The sequence below is a fragment of the Euleptes europaea genome, chromosome 6, assembly GCF_029931775.1.
Source record: "Euleptes europaea isolate rEulEur1 chromosome 6, rEulEur1.hap1, whole genome shotgun sequence".
Taxonomy (NCBI): domain Eukaryota; kingdom Metazoa; phylum Chordata; class Lepidosauria; order Squamata; family Sphaerodactylidae; genus Euleptes; species Euleptes europaea.
This window is the reverse complement of record NC_079317.1, coordinates 104,117,797-104,137,006: the sequence shown is the minus strand read 5'-3', so window position 1 is coordinate 104,137,006 and position 19,210 is coordinate 104,117,797. Positions and strand designations below refer to the sequence as shown.

Below are 19,210 nucleotides of genomic sequence, written 5' to 3'. Positions count from 1 at the left end.
TGGATCCATTCCAATCCGGTTTCAGACATGGTTATTTGAGTGAAATTGTCTTGGCTGCTCTTGAAGATGACCTGTGCCAAGAGATGGATTGGGGGGGGGGGGGAGTGCAACCCTGTTGACAGTCCGACTTCTCAGCAGCTTTTGATAGCATCCATCATAGTATTATCCAGAGTGCCTTTTGCAGTTGGGACTGGGAGGCACAGTTCTGCCCTTTGGTCTCTGGCCTACATCTTGGCTCTCATGCTTTTTAACATCTATGCAAAATTGCTAGGACAGGTTCAGGAGAATTATCCAAAGATTTGGGCTGCATTGACACTGATATGTAGATGACATTCACCTAGGGAGGCTGTGGAAACTGAACTGGTGCCTGGATAGACTGGGATCAATGAGGGCTAAGCTGAAACGTACTCCCAACAAAATGGAGGTGCTACCAGTAGAAGACTTGACCCAGAAACTGGAACATCTCCTGTTCTGGATGGTGTTGCACTCCCTTGAAAGAGCAAGTTCATAGCTGGAGGGTTGGAGCTCCTGACCATTGCTGCCACCGGTTTATCCAACAGGAGGCCTAGGTCCAGCAGCACCCTGGCCCCCTGTTGGACAAAACAGGTGGCAGCAGTGTCCAGGGGCTCCTTTCAACTGGTGAGCCAACTCAAACTCTGGAACTTCCTTCCCAGGGAGATGCATCTGTCTCCCTCTATCACTGTCTTCCATCAGCAAGAGAAGACTTTGTTTTTTTGGCATTTCCTCACTCATTTGCCATCCTCCCTGTCAGTGTATAATCCAACCTCAGGTAATCCAACATGAGGCTCAGTGAGAAAGGTGAACTTGTTGAAGGCTGAAACCTCAGGCCTGGAGTTCGGTGCTGGGTTGCCCTCCAGGGTCACCTTTCTGGCCAGAACAGGACCTCTGGAGCCTCAGGGGGAGGGGGTTACCTTCATCCAGTCCCTCTTCCCCCTTTTCCCTCAGTCCTTGGGATGGGCCTTGCTTTTCCTCCCCAGCACCCTTCAAGGGGGCTCCCTTGGGGTGGGGTCAACCCTGGATTCCCCAATCCCTGCAAGCCCTGACCTTATGGTTGCCAACCTCCAGGTACTAGCTGGCGATCTGCTGCTATTACAACTGATCTCCAGCTGATAGGGATCAGTTCACCTGGAGAAAATGGCTGCTTTGGCAATTGGACTCTATGGCATTGAAGTCCCTCTCCTCCCCAAGCCCTGCCCTCCTCATGCTCTACACCAAAAACATCCTGCCATTGGCAAAGAGGGACTTGGCAACCCTCCCTGACCTCCCTGACAGTCAGGCCCAAGTTCCAATGGGAGGCCTAATGAGGGCCCTCCCCCAGCACTCCACCCCCCAGGGCCCAACAGGTGTGGGCCTCACTGTCATTCCTTGCTCTGTCCTCCCACCATCCCCGTGCAAACTGTGAGGGGCTTATCCTGTCCCTTTTGCCTCCTCCTCCTCCTCTTCTGTAGCTGTGGCTCTCAGCTCCTTCACCCTGCTTGGGACCTTGAAGCTCACCTCCTTGGACAGCAGCTGCCTCTTGGGCTGTGCCACCCTCACTTCCAACCCCATCTGCTGCGCCTTTTCTCCAGGGCCCGGTTGCCTCTTTGGGACTTCTCCCAGTTCAGGATACTCCTCCATCCGCAGCTGCCCTGGACCACTGTTTCACCGCAGAGACAAACTTTCCTCGGCCCTTGTCTGTCAGGTGAGTATAGGGGCAGGGAAGCTGCCCCTGGACAGAAATACAAATGAAAATAAATGAAATGGCATGCCTAGCACCCCATCAGATGTCTGATACGTTTCCAGGAGTTATTCCTTCAGCAGCATCATGTTTTGTTTATGGTATCATTTCTCCCTAGCTTACCATGGGTAATGGTGCAGTTTTGCTGCTGTCCTTGGCCAAAGTTCAGCATATTGCTCAGGGAAAGAGCCAGACCAGCTAACAGCCTTGCGCCAGCCATCCAACAGGGAAATAAAATAGGCATGTATGATTATTGTGCATATTCCTCCTCCTTAACTTCAGTCTAAGACAGACATGGCAGCAAATGCTTCTTGCCGCAAATATGCTGCTAGCACTGACTTCAGCCTAGCAAGGCCCACAGGTTAGGAGCAAGGAGAATGAGTGGCAGTGCCAATGGTGGTGTATGCATCACCTGTATCAGGGGTAGGGTTGCCAAGCTCCAGATCTGGAGATCTCCCGCTATTACAGCTGATCTCCAGGCGATAGAAATCAGTTCCCCTGGAAAAAATGGCCACTTTGGCAATTGGACTCTATGGCATTGAAGAAGAAGAAGAAGAAGAGTTGGTTTTTATATGCTGATTTCCCCTGCCTTTTAAAGAGAATCAAACCTGCTTACAATCTCCTTATCTTCCTCTCCCCACAACAGACACCTTGTGAGGTAGGTGAGGTTGTGAGAGTTCAGAGAGAACTGACTGGCCCAAGGTCACCCACAGCAGGTCTCATGTGGAGGAGTGGGGAAACCAACCTGGTTCACCAGATTAGAGTCCACTGCTCTTAACCACTACACAACTCCCCTCCCCTCTCCAAATCCTGCCCTCCTCAGACTTCACCCCCAAAATCTGCAGGTATTTCCCAACCTGGAGCTGGCAACCCTAGGGGAGAGAGTTGAGACTTAACATCTCTCAGCACAATTTGGGATGTGGAAGCTGAAATAAAGGGGCAGGCACTAATGGGGCCAGTCTGGGGCCAAGGTGGAGTCTGGACCCAAGCATTATTATTTTGAGCTCAATATAAAAACATAATACAGCCCCCCCTCAACACCACAATCTCTCATCCCATACATAGACTATTATGAACTGTGAAAAAAGTGTTTTAATTCTGAAATTACTATTAGATATTCTACATTTCTGAAAAATACCAGCCTGTGCTTTAATAAAATACCTAGCTTGAGAATACTACAAGTTTTTTAAACTATTTTTGTAACTTTTTGACTATTATCCAGCTAATGGCTTGATTGTTTTTATTTTTAAGGTTGCCAGCCTCTAGGTGGTGACTGGAGATCTCCTGGGATTACAACTGATCTCCAGGTGACAGAAGTCAGTTCCCCTGGAAAAAAAATGGCTCCTTTGGAGGGTGGACTGTATAGCATTGTACCCTGCTGAGGGTACCCTCCCCTCCCAAAACCTCCCATTGTACCCTCCCCTCCCAAAACCTTCCCCTCCCCAGACTACACCACCCAAATCTCTAGAAATTTCCCAACCTGGAGCTGGCAACTCAAATTCTGATAGACCAATGTGGCTACAAACAGTAAGCCAACTAACTTTGAAGTTTTTTTCTGACCTTTTTAATTGTAAAATCATGAATTATCTCCCCCCTCTGACTGTTTCGGGGCTTCCTTTTGATTATGCAGGCTTTTTCTACCCATCAGAGGTCGCTCTCCCCATGCATTTTTCCTCATTTTCCAGATTCTGGCTAAAACAGCATCTGGAAAACACAGGCAAAACATGCGGGGAGAGCAAGGTGACCTCTGATGGGTAGAAAAAGCATGTTGGCGAGGTGATCGTGGAGAAACGTCCTTGCATGAAAGGCCATGGACTCAAGTCTTTAAAGCTAATAACAGCTGGTAGTGTAGAATGGTGCAGTAGATGGAGACAACATGCCTCTTAGGAAATCCTCCACAAAGCCCTAGTAGCCCCTAAGAGGATTTTAACAACCACAGCTGTGTCTCATTGACAAAGAAGCCTTCAGGGTTTATGTCCCTAATTGCCAGTGAATAACATATAAACACATTTTTAAAATTCCTTCAACAGTCTTGCATTCATGGATGAAATATCTCCTGCTCCTGCAGCAGGTAGGTTCCACCAGCTCAAAATGTAAAGCTTCAGTACTTATTCTCTTTTCTTTTTTACTAGGAGATCCAATTCCATCCAGTGCATATGACATACTGAAAACTGTATTGATTATTCTGCCTCAAGACACAATTTTTTTGTAAAGTACATCATACTTAGAAGGTCTGGCTCTTGCAAGGCATTTAATTAATTTTGAAATACATGATACCAAAGCAGTGAAAGAATAGCAAAAATAAGACCTTATATTCAAGAGTATTATTCTAAAGATAATTTAATCAATCAAACTTGGTTCAAGATGAAAAAGTGAGGTGTGAAGCAGGGATCTAAGTTGACCTAAAATAGGCTTCAGACACATGATGGTCTTAGACTACAGATGTAACAATTTTGGAAATTTTGAAGCCGAGGGAAAAACGTTCTTTGGAGGGGGGTTAAACACTGGGAATTGAAATACATGAAGTTCTTTCTTATCAAGCCTAAACTGATTTTACTGCTTCAGCAACATGAAATGCATCATAACTTATCATATAAAATTGTGATATTTGGCACATGGATGAAATGTTTAAATACAAACACCTTAGTTTACTAGAGTTAAAATTCCAAATACAGCCAATGCTGCAGACAAAAAGAGATCTGCAGGCGTATCTTAGTTCTTGCCATCTGAGATGTAGGTAAAAAGAAAAATAGGGAAAAAAAGAAAGAAAATACATTTTGTCGTGAATAAAAGAAAGTGTGTTATTTGGACAGGAGAAATCTCATACAATTCCAAGTTTCATTTTTTTTAATTTAGAATATATGTTGCCTCTGTAAAGCCTTGCTCAAGGTGGCTACCAATGTAAAAGCAGTGCAGTAAAATAATAAAAAACAACAATATAAGAATTATGAATAATAACGCAAGCCATAAAAACTGTGACGATTGTATAGGATGCTCCAGACTTACACATCATCTAATTATTTTTCCTTCAGGGTACTAAACCTCAGTAAGAAATTAATGGGCTTAAATCTGGGATGTCTGGTGTATACTATTCAAATGTTATTTATTTGTTTTTGTTTGTTTACTTCATTTATACCCCACCTTTCTCCCCAACAGGAACCCAAAGCGTCTTACATCATACTCCTCTCCTCCATTTTATCTTCACAACAACACTGTAAGGCAGGTTAGGCTGAGTGTGTAACTGGCCCAAAGTCACCCAGCAAGCTTCCATGACAGACTGCAGATTCGAGCCTGGTTCTCCCAGATCCTAGTCCAGCACTCCAACTACTACGCCATAGAGTGGTATAGAATTAGGAATCTCTTACTCTTGTCTGTGCTATCCTTATGTACTATTCCTTCACCAGGTTTTTCCAGGCATGGTCAAGATTTTTCCCCCCACTTTCTTGTATAAGGAGTGAGATATTATATTGGATCTGTGTAATGCTTGGTCTGTGTCCTGTGTCTGTATTAGCAAAATTTATGCATACATACCAGCAAACTGGCAGGCAGCAGGGCCCTCTGGAGCCACAGCGGTGGCTGTGGCAGGGCCCTCTTCTGGTATGCGCTCTGCTTGTGATCAGAGAATGTTTTTGTTTTTTTGGGGAGATTTATACCCTCAATGTATTTTTTTCCCATACAGTTTTCAGATTTTTCTGAAGTTTGGAGAAAAATCTCCTTTCTCTCAGTGTGGGCCCAATCCACAGATTTAGGTATCTGCAGATCTGCCCACACTTGAGAAACAGATGTATAGATATTACAGTTTAGCTTTCAAATAATTAATAATAAAGTCTTTCTTTATTATTAATTAGTAAGGTCTTTCTTTAATACAACTTTGGAATTTGGTTCTTCCTTTTGGGGTTAGGGACCAAACAATGAGATAGGTCTGAAACACTGCTGGCATAAGAAACACAGAAGGTGTGTGTAAAATACTATTTTTGGAGATCATATAATTACAAATGTGACTTTTCTCTTGCAGTGATAATCAATGAACACAGATGGAAGGACTGAATCAAACCACTGTGACAGAATTCATTTTTGTAGGCTTCATGGACCATCCAGATCTGAAAATCCCCCTCTTTGTATTATTCCTTGGCATTTACATTGTCACTCTAGTTGGGAACTTGGGAATTATTATTTTAATCCAGCTTGATGCTCGACTTCAGACTCCCATGTATTTCTTTCTCAGTAACCTGTCAGCTGTAGATGCTGGTTACTCATCTGTCATTGCCCCTAAGATGCTTGTGACCTTTGTATCTGACAACAGAACTATTTCCTTCATCGAATGTGCTGTGCAGTTTTATTTCTTCTGTATCTTTGTGACAAATGAATGCTGTCTGTTGGGTGTGATGGCCTATGACCGCTTTGTAGCCATTTGCAATCCATTGCTTTATAGCACTGCAATGTCTAAGAGGCTTTGTGTCCTTCTTGTTATTGCATCATACATAACTGGGTTTGTGAATTCCACTGCACAAACAATTTTTATATTCAGCTTGTCTTTCTGTGATTCCAATATAATCAACCATTTCTTCTGTGATATCCCTCCCATCCTGAAGCTATCGTGCTCTGATATCCACAACACAGACATAGTTCATTTTACCTTGTCTTCGATAGTTGTCATGAGTACTATTGTCATTGTCCTAGTGTCCTATGCTTACATTCTCACCACTATTTTGAAGATGCGATCTGCTGAGGGTCGGCGCAAAGCTTTTTCTACTTGCGGTTCACACCTAGTAGCTGTCACTATATTCTATGGGACCCTAATCTTTATGTATTTACGTCCCACTTCGGGTTACACAATGGAACAAGACAAAGTCATCTCAGTATTTTATACTCTGGTGATACCCATGCTAAATCCCCTGATTTATAGTTTAAGGAACAAGGAGGTAAAAGAAGCATTGAAAAGGATAGTAAATAGAACAATCTTCTGAAGAGGTGAGCTGTGACTCATGAAAGCTCATGCCCTGCCAGAAATTTTGTTAGTCTTTAAGGTGCTACTGGACTGCTACAGACAGACTAACATGGCTACCCCACCGAGAAAAATCTTTTGTCACTGAATAATCAATCCTGCATTTGGAGAAAATAATTTGATGAGGTAATTTCCTGTGTGTCTCTTGAATTTTCAACACTGTGAAGGTATCTTTCAGGTGAACATATGACACAAACACACACACCACTTTTGCAGTCACTTTGTGGATTTTTGGACTATTGTATATGAGTTGCTTATTTATTGATTTTATGATATCTATTTCCTTAATGCTAGGGTCCCCAACCTTTTTGAACCTGTGGGCACATTTGGAATTCTGACATGCCATGGTGGGCACAGCAACAAAACTGCTGCTGTAGGAAGTGGAGCCATCCACAAAAGATTGCCACAGGTTAACTTCAGTAACACAGTGTAGATCCTTGTGCGGTGGTGGCAGCTGCTGCCAAAGCAACATTTTAAAAAATCTGCACAGCCAATCAAATCTCCAGTAGTCAATTAGAAACCTTGCTGGGCAAAAGGCCTACCTGCCCCATCCGCTTCCTAAAAACACTTGATGGGCATGATGGCGCCCATAGGCACTACGTTGGGGACCCTGACCATGTGTTGCTTGTTCTCAAACCCTTCTTTCAAAGACTTTCTTACTCCTCTGGGATTTTTAAAGCTGGTTTTTGTATTTTTTAAATTGGTTTTTTTTTTTGTAAGCTTCCTGTGGCTAGGGAGAGAATGGAAATGTTTTAAATAAATATATAAGTAACGTGCAAAAACACAAAAGACATGTATCAAGTTTAAAGTACCCTGAGGTTGTACAAGGAAGTTGATCAAAATATATTTTAAAAAGTTGGTGAATAACAATAATAGCAGATCAGGTCACCAACCTTGTTGAGTTTTGTGGGCACTTTTGGAATTTTGAGAAAGGGCAATTGAATAGACACCATCACAAAATGCTGTCATTATGAGCAGGATCAGTCTTAAAATGGCTGTAACAATGGGCAATTACCAAAAGTTGGGTGGTGCCATGCAAAGCATTTTCCTTGTGATGGGAACAAGTATTTCCCAGTGGGCACTCCTTACATACCCAAGGTGATGCCCATGGAGCACCCAGGGGCAGTCTTAGCAACTGCCCCTGGCCCTGCACAGGGACAGACCCCTTTACTGGCCACCCCCACCCCCTGCAGAAAGCTGCGTTGGTTGCTAGCTGATGATCCCATAATTCCAGAGCATGCTTAGATATCTTTAACCATACATGGGTAAAAAGGAGGTAGAGAAGGGGAACTGTCAGGCCCTGCCTGTACAGTGTGCAGGGAATGCCAGGCATGGCCTGACAGAAGATGTTTTGCTTTCTCCAGGTGCTGCCTCAAGGTCAGCTCTAACAACTGCCGACTGTATTTTGACTCTGGTCTCTGTGGGAATCTTACCCCAATGGGGGGAGGGTTGCCATGGCATCCTGAATTGTTCTATGCTTTCGATATATGCCCAGCTCCGTGCTTTTAGTTCTCATTAGTGCCGTCTTGAATCCTAGCTGCTGTTCACCTGTAGATCTTCCAATAAATCAACAACAACAACAAAAAAGCACTGTGCCGGCCACTGTAACAACAGGCGCGTACTCATTGGTGCATAACGTCAGGTGGACTCATGATCATTTTTCTGACCAAAGTCATGTTCATATTCCTTAATCAGAAAGCAATTCATTGACCGACAGAGGACATAATAACCCTTTACTTGCTTGATTGTGTCTTACTATAGGTTCAATCTTTCTTGCTTTTTAACACTACGCGCTGTTTGCATCCTAGGTGTCACATTTAATTTACCCTTGGACGTGGCCTGTTTGGCTCTGCACTTTAAGAGATTACTCTTCCCACCAGGGAGTTTTACCGCTCGATGGATCTGGAGACACTCATTGGCTGAACCGAGGCATCACACAACGTGTCTCTGGCTTCATTGAAATCACTATGGGCAGTAGCCATGCACTTGCTTGTTCCCGGCTCATTGGTCTGATTCTCCAGAAACATTATGGAATCTTCTCTGTGTGGGGTGGTTTGTCCACGCAAAGCCTGTGTCGCTGTTCGTTCTGGCATAGCTTGGACCCCCGCAGAACAGTTTGGCTTAGAACCCCCCCTTCCCCTCCAAGCGCAACAATAGCCTCAACGGCCTTCAACATAACTTCACGGTTCAAGGCCATGACCCTTATGAGAGTATATCGCTGCAACCTTGCCTCCCTAAGTAATCTCTTCCTGTCATTGGGCTTGGAATCAAACCTGCGTTGTTCTGCAAGGAAATGTAGCTCCTCGGCCTGCATTATCTCATTGTGCCGTCGTGATGCATTCAGCTCCTCCTGTTCAGAGTGGCGCAGCATCTGATTACCAACGTCTGTGATCAGGGCAACTCTCCTCACCCTATTCTGCTCTCTTTCAAGCATCATCTCTTCCCGCGATTGCGTGGTGGGCGTGGAAGTCTTCTGTGCTTCTTGGCTTCCTGAGCATAGGTGAAAAAAACGCAGTAGTCCATGTCACTGTCATGTTATGTTAATGTTTTTTTGGGCAAGGAGTATTAAAAAAAGTCAACCCCACGGTCATTAAAGCAAATCACAATAATTGACAGAACCCTGTGTTCCAGAAGGTTGCTGATCTTCTTTGCACAACTACTGAACAAAGAAGGGGATACAAAACTGTTGTATCTTGCAAACACGTGCTATGGGACAGAGGGAGTGGAGCGCCGTGATCAAACCAAATATGTAAATACGGTGAAGATCTGTTGCAGGGGAAAAGGATTGTGGTCCCATTCAGTAATCTGCACAGAACAGCCAAGACCCGCACAACGAGTCAGGGTCCCAACCCACCAATTACAATCACCAGCAACAGCTATCATTACAGCTGCAGTAAGAAGGACCGCTTTGGAAACAAGCCACCTTCTCTTGTCGTTTATGACTGACGCCACCAGGCCTGCTCATGCCACTGGTTGGCACCACTTCCCTTTTTTTGTGGAAGACCATTTTTAAATACTGTGCCTGTAATTGCATCACCTCAGTGTTCTGTTGTACTTTCACCCCGTCCAGCTGTTAAAATCAGAATACATAGTTTGACAAACTGGACTTTAAAATGAACATTGATGGGGGGCTAAACCATTGAAGTAAGGCAGTGGTAGGCATTAGTTAAAGGGGCCAAATATCAAGAGTAGAACGATTGAGTTTTTTATGGAGCCACTGTCCTATTTGCTCCCCCCTGACCACCCTCACTGGGAGGGTGCCCTCCCCCTTCCCTTCCGCTGCATCACCATCGAGGGGCCTGGGTTGGAAGAGCTCAGGGCCATGTCGGGAAGTGCCAGGACCCTCGTGGCTGGGCAGGGCAAGGAATGGGGATTTCCTGGGATGCGGGGGAGGGCTGGCCACATGAGGAGGGGCCAGCCCGTGCCTGCCTGCCTGCCAGCCTGTCAGCCCCCACCACCAATGCCCCACGGGGCAAGCAGTCCGCTGGACCGACCACCCCTCCCGCGCCTCAGTCCCCCGCAGGGACGTAGCCATAGTAGGGTAGAGGCAGCTACGCTGCAGGGAAGTGCTGGCCCGGGAGCTTGCCCGCCGCCCCGCCACCCCACCACACCCACCTTCCTCTCCGAGTTTCCAGGAGCCTGCCTGCGCACCTGGCATTCAAATGGCCTGCTGGCAGAGGCAAGGCGCCACTGCCCCATCCTCCCCCTCCTCCTCTGGCAGGTGATAGTGGGGAGGGGGCTTTGCGAGGGCCGGCCACCTGCATCCCCTGGCCTGTTCCCCCTGGGGGCTGGAGAGAGGCCCGGTGTTGCGAGAGGAAAGGGCGCTGCTTGCTGCCAGCCCAGCGCGCATGAGGCGGCCGCCTCCTGCTTGCCTGCTGGCTCCTCCCACCTGGGGCATGCTGGAAAAACCCAACAACATACCTCCGCCGGCGCGAGCCTGCGGTAGGATGCGAACTTTAACTGGTGGCTCAGACATGGGTGCCTGAGTCTGCTAAGATGCCGACATAGCCGCGACACACATAAGTTTAAAGGATAGCACGATTTGAAGCCCACAAGCAAGCGCAAAGAGTACCTTGTGCAGTATCATGTCTCCCCTGATCTACGGAAAGCTGTGTTTCGTCTGGGTCTTGTTCCTGGGTACCCAGGGGAGTGGCAACATCACAAGCAACCTGTCCACCGTCTGGAGAAGGGAGTTTGGGATTAGTACCAATTGAACAGCTTGAAACGATCATTTAACGTGATAAAAGGAATATATTACCCACAGTACTCACCAGGATGCAGAGGAGAGGATGCTCGTATGTCTTCAGGATTGATGGTGGGAAGGGTATCTCCAAAGAGATCCTCAGAGCCAGACGAAACTGTGTTGTCGTTTGCACGCTCCTCCGTGAGGAGCACAATGTTCATGCTACGGGTGACTCGCAGTGGGCAAATGGTTTCGTCCACGCTCAGAATGACGTGAAGTTGGTCGTAGTAGAGGCATTTTTTTACGCTGTTGCCTGGGATGTTGTTATGCGCAACACTTCTCTTGTAATCTCGCCAAAGAGCTTTAGTTTTCGTGCGGCACTCAAGCGCTGAGCGGTGATGGCCCTTCCGCGCCATCTCCTTAGCTATCTTCTCAAAAACATCAATGTTCCAATGCGAGGTGTTTAGAGCCCGCTGCATTGTATGCTCGCCCCATATGGCCAATAAATCGAGTGTTTCTCACTCCCTCCATGAAACTCCAGGCACACCCGCCGATTTCTGGCTACCGGTCATGGTCGAAAAGAACAATGGGCGCAGGTTCTGTGCCAGCTGGGATCCAGGTAATGAACTGAATGATCACGCCAGAAAACAGGGGAACCTTATGAAAAGGTGGGGGCATGTGACCCTAACGCTTGATGCGATTGGCTCTATCCAGGCAGCTATCAAGCGGGACATTTCAAACATATCAGGCAACCATTCACAGAAGGCATCCGACGCCTCATGCCGGTGGCTGGCACAGCCCATCCCCCTACCTTCTCCTCCATGTGGGTGGCCATTGAGAGGGATCACCTGAAGATGAGATGGGAGTGGTGCGAAACAAGCAAGCGGGCTGATCACTGGATGGAGACCTTGGCTGACGATGTCAGCGCTTCCAGGGGCCATCTGTCGACAATGCTGGAGCTCACCCGCACCGTGTCTGAGCGGCAGGTGGCATTACTGGGGGCCTTCCAAACACTTAAGCTCTCCATGGCTGGTCCCCCACTGCCTACACCCCCCGCCCCCCATGCCCCGACCACCCACAGCTGCGGATGGGGCCGGTGAGGGCAACAATAGGCACCCCACTTCTGCCGGCCAGAAGGGTGCTGCTGCTGGGGACGGCCACACCCTGGAGGTCTTGTCAAGGGAGGGACTGATGGTTGGGTGCAACTAAGGGGTTAGTGGGGACCTGTCGAGGTATCCCTTCCGACACCTCACCACAAAGCCCCTGCGGCCTCAGGAATGCGCTGCGAGTTTTGCCATAAATACTGCTATGTAGAGTTTAAACAATTTGTACCAGCAAACTATCTGGGAAATCTTGTAATCCCAAAGACAAGTTTTCACTCAGGCACGATTTAATGTTCTGCCCTCTGAGCTATTAGAAGGAAGATATCAAAAAACATCTGTATTTGGAAGGGAATTACCCTTGTGGCAGTAAAGAAGTAGAAACAATAGAGCATGTTCATTTACACTATACTTCTTGTAAGAAATTGCATGATGAACTGCTTCTGCCCATTTTACGAAAATTACCAGGAAGAGCTGAAAAATCTTACCTTATTTTTTTTCCCCCAGATAAAAATAGTCACACCATGGAGAAGGTTGCAAAGTTCTGCAGTGTAGCAAAATCTAATCGTGCTTCATTGGGGAAGTAGTTATGTTTTATTGTACACTCTAAATTTTTACTCAGGATATTTAGTATTTGTAAACTATGTGATCAGAAATGTTTGTTTATTGGAATTATTTTTATTTGTCTATATTTTAATTATGCTGATAATTGACTATGATAATAAATACATGTAGTATGTATTAGCAGGTGAATGAATGATAAATGATTGGGACGTGTGATCTTTACTGCTGTATATAGCATATTGTAAGTAGGATCCTATTATGTAATTTCTGAATTCCTAAATGTGTCATATTAATACTTATGGTATGCTTCTGTTTCTCTCAGGTGGTTCCAGACTTGTAAAATTCTAAAGCATTGGTTACTGCATATCCCATTTTTTTGATTGTATTGACTCACAATGTATAATCTGCCTTGAATTCATGTAAGAGAATATAGGCAGGCTATATATAACATAAATAATCAATACATAATATGGTCTCTGTATATTCACAAAGAAGGTATGATGCGTAGATTGAAGGGAGTAGATTGTATGGCTGTTACACAACACTTGCATGGTGTGATATGTATGAACCAGGGATCATTCCTACATGCCTTGTTAATTACCCACTAGAATTACTATAATATGCTCTATAGGGTTGTTTTTGAACATCAGAAGCTTCAGATGTGATTAGAGTGGAAGGAATTGTTTTTCTAATGAGGCAGGCAGGATATGTGGCATAGTCACAAATGTTAGAGATGTTGCTAAAGTGCAGATAAATAATTTAGGCTGCCACTATGAATTCCCTGGATAATTGCATGGAAGCCTTAAAGTGCTTCCAGGAGGTTCTAGAAATGTCCTTGCAGATTTTGCTGATCATGAAAACTGCTTGGTGGAAGAGGAGTCAGTGCACATGTGGACTCAGACATCTTGCATTGGTAGTAGTGGCTTCCTAAATGTTCATCCTACTGATCAGTAGGGCTGGTGTGCTCAGGAAACTTTAGCAAGAGTCCCTTCTGTCTGCTGTCTCTGCTTCACCAGCTGTCCTTTTATTAATGGAACATATCTGGCTGTGATTTTGTAACCTCATAGTTGGATTACTATAATGGGGTCTACATTGGGCTGCCTTTGGAGACAACCTGGTAACTACAGATGGTGCCGAAATCAGCAGCTAGATGTAGCAAGTGAACAAAGACCGTGAGAATAAGATTTTAAATAGAATAATTGATAAGACCCAATATGTTTTGTAAAATCTATTCTAATAATGTTAATAACGCATTAAATTTTAAAGAATGTTTGAAAAAATTAAGAACCTGTGGACTTTTACCCTTTTGTAACTTATATAAAAAAAAGGTAATGGTTGTTAATGCGATTAAAATGTAGGGATTTTCTTTCATACATGGTAGCAGCATACAAGACATTTTAAAAAAACAAAGTAATCGAAATAAAGAATATTTTTGAAATAGGGGACATGAAGATCATTACAACTTGATTGTGTGTTGCATGGTTCATTATTTAGGAAGTATTAAGGGTTGTCACTCTTCCACCCATCCCACCTCATCCCGCTGATTTTGTTTAAGAGCACATGTGCCCCATTGAATAACATTGAACTTACTTCTGACTAGACATGTTATAACTGTTCCCATAGTATATGGGATATACTAGTTAAACTGTGCCTCCTTACTCAATATTGAAATGATAGCTGCAATAATAATTTCAAATATTCCTGTTCATCTATTTTTACAAAAATGTAGAGTTTTTGTTTTTACAGTAACACAGCATAGAGTAAAATGTATCCTTAAAAGCAATGTTTTTTCAGTGTTTCCTCTGCAATCACGGAGACTAGACTTATATTTTTACCAAAAAATGGCAAGTGCCACAGGAAAATTAGTCAGAGATGACTATATTACAGAGGAACATTCATCCTTGCTATAAAGCAATCAAATCATATAAGACATCTACTAGTAGTACAACTTGAAATATGACATTTTTCACACTGATTGCTTTAGAAAACGTCTTTACTTTTTGCACTATTTTAATTCAACAAGCAACCTAAAGCAATACTTTCCTTTGGTATCTCCTTCATTACAAAATATATATGGACCATCCTGAGAAAACAAGAGCCACATTTGAATTTTTAAAAGTTGATTACTCTTTTTAAGGCATCCTTTACTTCTTTGTTCCTCAAGCTGTAAATCAGTGGGTTTAGCATAGGGACTACCAGGGTATAGAACACAGCTGAGACTTTTTCTTGCTCCTGAGAGTACATGGAACGTGGTTGCAGATGACTCAAACTTACTGGTCCATAGAACAAGGTAACAGCAGTCAGATGGGAGGCACAGGTTGAGAAGGCTTTGTATCTGCTCTCAGAAGAGTGGATCTTTAGGATCGTGATGAGGATGCAAAGGTAGGAGATTATGATGATCAGGAAAGTAGAAAGAGCAATTACTCCAGAGAAGATGACCAGTAAAAGTTCATTAATGTGGATATCAGAGCAGGCAACTTGCAGCACAGCTGGTGTATCACAGAAAAAGTGGTTGATTGTATTAGGAACACAGAATGATAACATCAGTAAGCCAGATGTGTGTGTGAGTGAATTCAATAGCCCTCCCAAATATGACCCTCCTAGGAGATGAATGCAAACCCGTTTGGTCATAATAGCAGTATAGAGCAGTGGATTACAAATGGCTACATAGCGGTCATATGCCATTGCAGCTAATAGAAACCCTTCAGTAGTCACAAGCACCACAAAAAAACAATGTTGGGTGATGCATCCAGCATAAGAAATTGTTTTAGACTGAGCTAAATTCATTAGCAGCCTTGGAGCAAAGATGGAAGAATAGCAGAGATCAACCAAAGACAGATTACTGAGAAAGAAGTACATGGGGGTATGGAGCTGGGGACTGATCCTGACCAATACAATCATTCCCATATTCCCAGCCAATGTCAGAATATAGATCATCAGAAATAAGACAAAGAGAGGGACCTGAAGATCTGGCTGATCTGTTAGTCCAAGAAGGATGAATTCGGTTACCATGGTGTAATTTCTCACAGCCATTGCATTGTACGGACATGCCAGTGAACCTGATGAACAGAGTGAAAGAACGTGGGTCATTACACTCATCAGATCTGATTGATGCCCCAGAATTGAGCTGGGCAAAGAAGGCATTCTCTATGCAAGGTGCTGCAAACAGTCAGAAGGCTAATATGCCTAAAATTCTATGTGAAAGGAGCTGATGGGAAACTGGAGTTTTCAAGGTGGAGCAATTATTCATGAAGGATGTGGCTGTGAGAGAGTCAGTTTTATTTCAGTGTCTGCAGACGGAGGGATATCCTCAGCCTGCCTGGTGAAGGATGTTTTTTTTTTTTTTGATGACCTGGTGCCATCTCTCCATCTTTTTCTCAGGGAAATCTGAAAAAGGAATTGGGTGACCTTGCTAGTCTGCAGCTGCAAAATAAAACAGGAATCCCATGATGCCTGGACTATTATTTTTTCGTAAAGACTAATTCTGTTAGTCTTTATGATGCCATTATACTCCTGTTTCCTTTTAACCACAGTTTCTCTTTGTACCTGCTTGTGGCATGGCTTGAAATAAATATATATTGGGTTGGGGCCCTTCACTCTATTCTGCCACTAGCCTTGTACAAGAGCTTCTTCTGCTGCTTCTGTATCAGAGGAAAGCACCACCATTGACAGAACAGAGTAATAGGAACCAACATATCCTTTCCCTCATCCTATGGATTATACAACATCAGTGGTAAATGATTGTAGAAATAATATTTATTTCCTTCATATTCATCATGGATTTACTGGATACCTACAAATGCCTTCCATTTTCCTTTCTTCTGCCACCGTTGCATTCACATCACTTCAGCTAACTTTCTGGAAATTTGTAGCTCTGCTCTTTGACTCTTCAAACACTATTCTTACCTGCCATACCAGCAAAATATTTCTAAATGAATACTACTAACTGTTCCTGGCAGAGATTTTAGATTTTTCAGATTATATAGCAATCCTATAACTGGTAGTTTCATTCATCCTAAAACAGAAAACATTCAACAAGTTAAATGCATATATTTTGTTGCACAATTTTTTCCAGTACCTTAGGAACACAGAGAGACAAACTGGAATTCAGCTGATTTCCCACATGAAGGCAATCTACACTTCAAAATATTCTGGACTAAATGCATCACAGCACAGGAGAGGTGGCTTGATCACATAGGAAATAATTTAGGGTGAGAGAGGGAGGTTTTATTTCTTTAAGTGACATCAGAATCCCTGAAGCAAGTCACATCTCAGAATCTCAGAGAAGATAATTAAAACCATTTAGGGAGCTTTGGGAATAGCTTTTGTATTTTAAAAAGTTCATTCAGAACTACACTTTTTCTCTTTTTGAATGGAAACAATTAACACACTTTCCTCCAATAGTTTTGATTTAAGTAAGCAAGGTGCACTGTGGTCATTATTTTAGTTAGTGCATTCTTCAGTATGACAGGCAGGATTATATTATTTTTCTAGTAGATGAGAATATATTCATTTGAGCATCTCATAATGGTACTGCTAAATCCTACTCATCTGCAGTTAACTCTAAACACTGGAGCGTGACACAGTGGCAAATGCCAAACACAACCTCTACTGTATGGTTGATTGGGCTGGGAGTTTTGCCTGGTTTCACAGTGCCAAAGCTACATTTTTTTTGAAGGGAGGCAAAAGTACAAAATGATGCCCCTTATATTATATACATATTTTTTCTTTATATATATGTATATAATCAACATATGTAATCAACATCTCCTTTAAATGATAGAATAAATTATGTAGACCTCTATGAACTGTTAATGAATAATTACATTTTTACATTGTTTTATCTATCTATAATGTTTGAATATTCCCTCAACCCCTCTGAACACAACCCAAGGAGAAAGTTTTTCAACCTAGTCTTTTCCTGGACATTTTTAAAAAATTCAGTACACATAATTTTGACATTGGAAACAGCAAACCCACCTCACATTTCTTTGTAGCCTTATAAAGTACAGCCCAAGAAAAGCTTTATCTGCTAATTATGCCGCTACAAGCTAAAATGACTAAACTGAAACTATTGTACTTTAGACGATGGAGGGCGTTGATTCATAAGTCAAAAGTGACTTCATCATACATAAGGCATGTGAACAGGGCCTCTGTTCTTGTCCCCCCCCTTTTCACAAGGTGTAAAATCAGGCTCTTTGGGGAAGGCCAAGCCTATCAGATGAGGGGGAAGGTCTACTCGTGGCCTTTGGCAAACCCAAGCAGAACACAGCTCCCAGTTTTAAAGTGGCAGGGGGGACAAGAGAAGAGCTTGTCCTCTTCCCCTCTGCCACATTTGATTCCAGGCTGCTCCAGGACTTGCAGTGCCTCAGCAGAGCACGAAGCAGGGGGGGGCATGAAAGAGGGGCGTATCAGGCATTCTGAACCATTAATAATCACCAGACCCCAAAACTCTTCTCCCTCTTTAAGTGTTTAGAATGCGACCTAAGCCCCCCTCCCAGAAGTCTCGCATGGCCAAAGCCTACCATGGCCACTGTCAATGCACTGTCCTTGAAGGGGAGGAGTGAGATGATAGCAAACGGGCCTGCCCAAATCTCCCGGACTGGAGCTGGCAGCCCGCTGTGCAGACACTCGACTACTATGCTGGCCGCGCGCCCGCCCCAAACGCTACGGGACGGTCGTTGCGCGCTCCGTTGTCACGGACTCCTGCGAGCGCCGTGCAGTTAGCAGCTAGGAAGCAGATGCAGGGGCAACCTCCGGTGAACCTGAGAGAAGCCATGTTCCTGTACAACCTCTGTTCCAGCCGCAGCCATGCCATAGAAAGCAGACAGTCATGTAGTCGATGTCAGATACCCCCCCCTTCCTCTTGCAGCAGCTACTGCTTAATGGGCCGTCAACAATGATCCAGATATCAAGATGAGTCTTTCCTCTTGCCATGCCCAAGCGATCCTAGGACGTTTGCACAGATCGCACTCATTGTTCCAGTATGTTAATCTCGTCAGCAGAGAGTTTCCAGTTCATCACGGGTTGCAAAAGTCATTGGAATCAGAATAGATTTCCAAATTCTCACTACCCCACCCCGGTGACTTAGTGACTAAGCCACAGCTTAGTCCTTTGTCACCTTTTTGTCACCTGGGAACCTAGGAGGGGTGAAACCCCTCTCGCTGCCCCCAGAAAAACAGTATAACTGGTGTGCCCCCTGCCCATTTTAGCTCTATCTCTCAGATCGCCCTCTCGAAGATCTCTCTTGGATCCCAACCTTAGGTCTTTACTGGCACCTCTGCCATTGCTTTGTTGGTTTGGTTTGCGCAGCCTTACCTCACTCCCTCCCGCCTTGCTGGTCAAGAATAAGGGGAACCCCTGCCCCCATCTCGGTTTTCACTTTCAATCTGTTTTAGTCTGACTGAGCTTGGACACCACCTCGTCTGCAAGGTAAATATAATCCCACCAAAGACCTCCTGCCACGTTGGCACCTGTGCTCATACTCCTCCCTTGATATTCCTAGACCCTCTGTATGTTTGTGTGCATCACTGATTGAATGAAAAGGAATAAACACGTTTAATTGGAAATCCTCTGTTCCTGTCTTTATTTTAAGGTCACAGTTACGGACTCTGGTAGAC

At 44.3% G+C, this 19,210-nt stretch overlaps 2 protein-coding genes across 3 annotated transcripts; one reads left to right on the top strand and one right to left on the bottom strand.

The window, feature by feature from the left end:
- The first annotated feature begins 385 nt into the window (after positions 1-385).
- LOC130478784 (olfactory receptor 1019-like) lies at positions 386-6,705 on the top strand. Of its 2 annotated transcripts, XM_056851005.1 has the most exons (2): positions 386-404; positions 5,780-6,705. In XM_056851005.1, the coding sequence occupies exons 1-2, from the start codon at positions 386-388 to the stop codon at positions 6,703-6,705; spliced, it is 945 nt and encodes a 314-aa protein (XP_056706983.1). The 2 variants fall into 2 exon arrangements, with proteins under 2 accessions (XP_056706983.1, XP_056706984.1); XM_056851006.1 differs by lacking the exon at positions 386-404 and having other exon boundaries at positions 5,773-6,705.
- Positions 6,706-13,555: 6,850 nt separating this feature from the next.
- LOC130479628 (olfactory receptor 1052-like) lies at positions 13,556-17,912 on the bottom strand. The gene is made up of 3 exons (XM_056852022.1): positions 17,902-17,912; positions 14,718-15,612; positions 13,556-13,606 (listed from the first exon to the last, which is right to left on the bottom strand). The coding sequence occupies exons 2-3, from the start codon at positions 15,600-15,602 to the stop codon at positions 13,556-13,558; spliced, it is 936 nt and encodes a 311-aa protein (XP_056708000.1). The 5' UTR covers positions 15,603-15,612; positions 17,902-17,912.
- Positions 17,913-19,210: the final 1,298 nt, after the last annotated feature.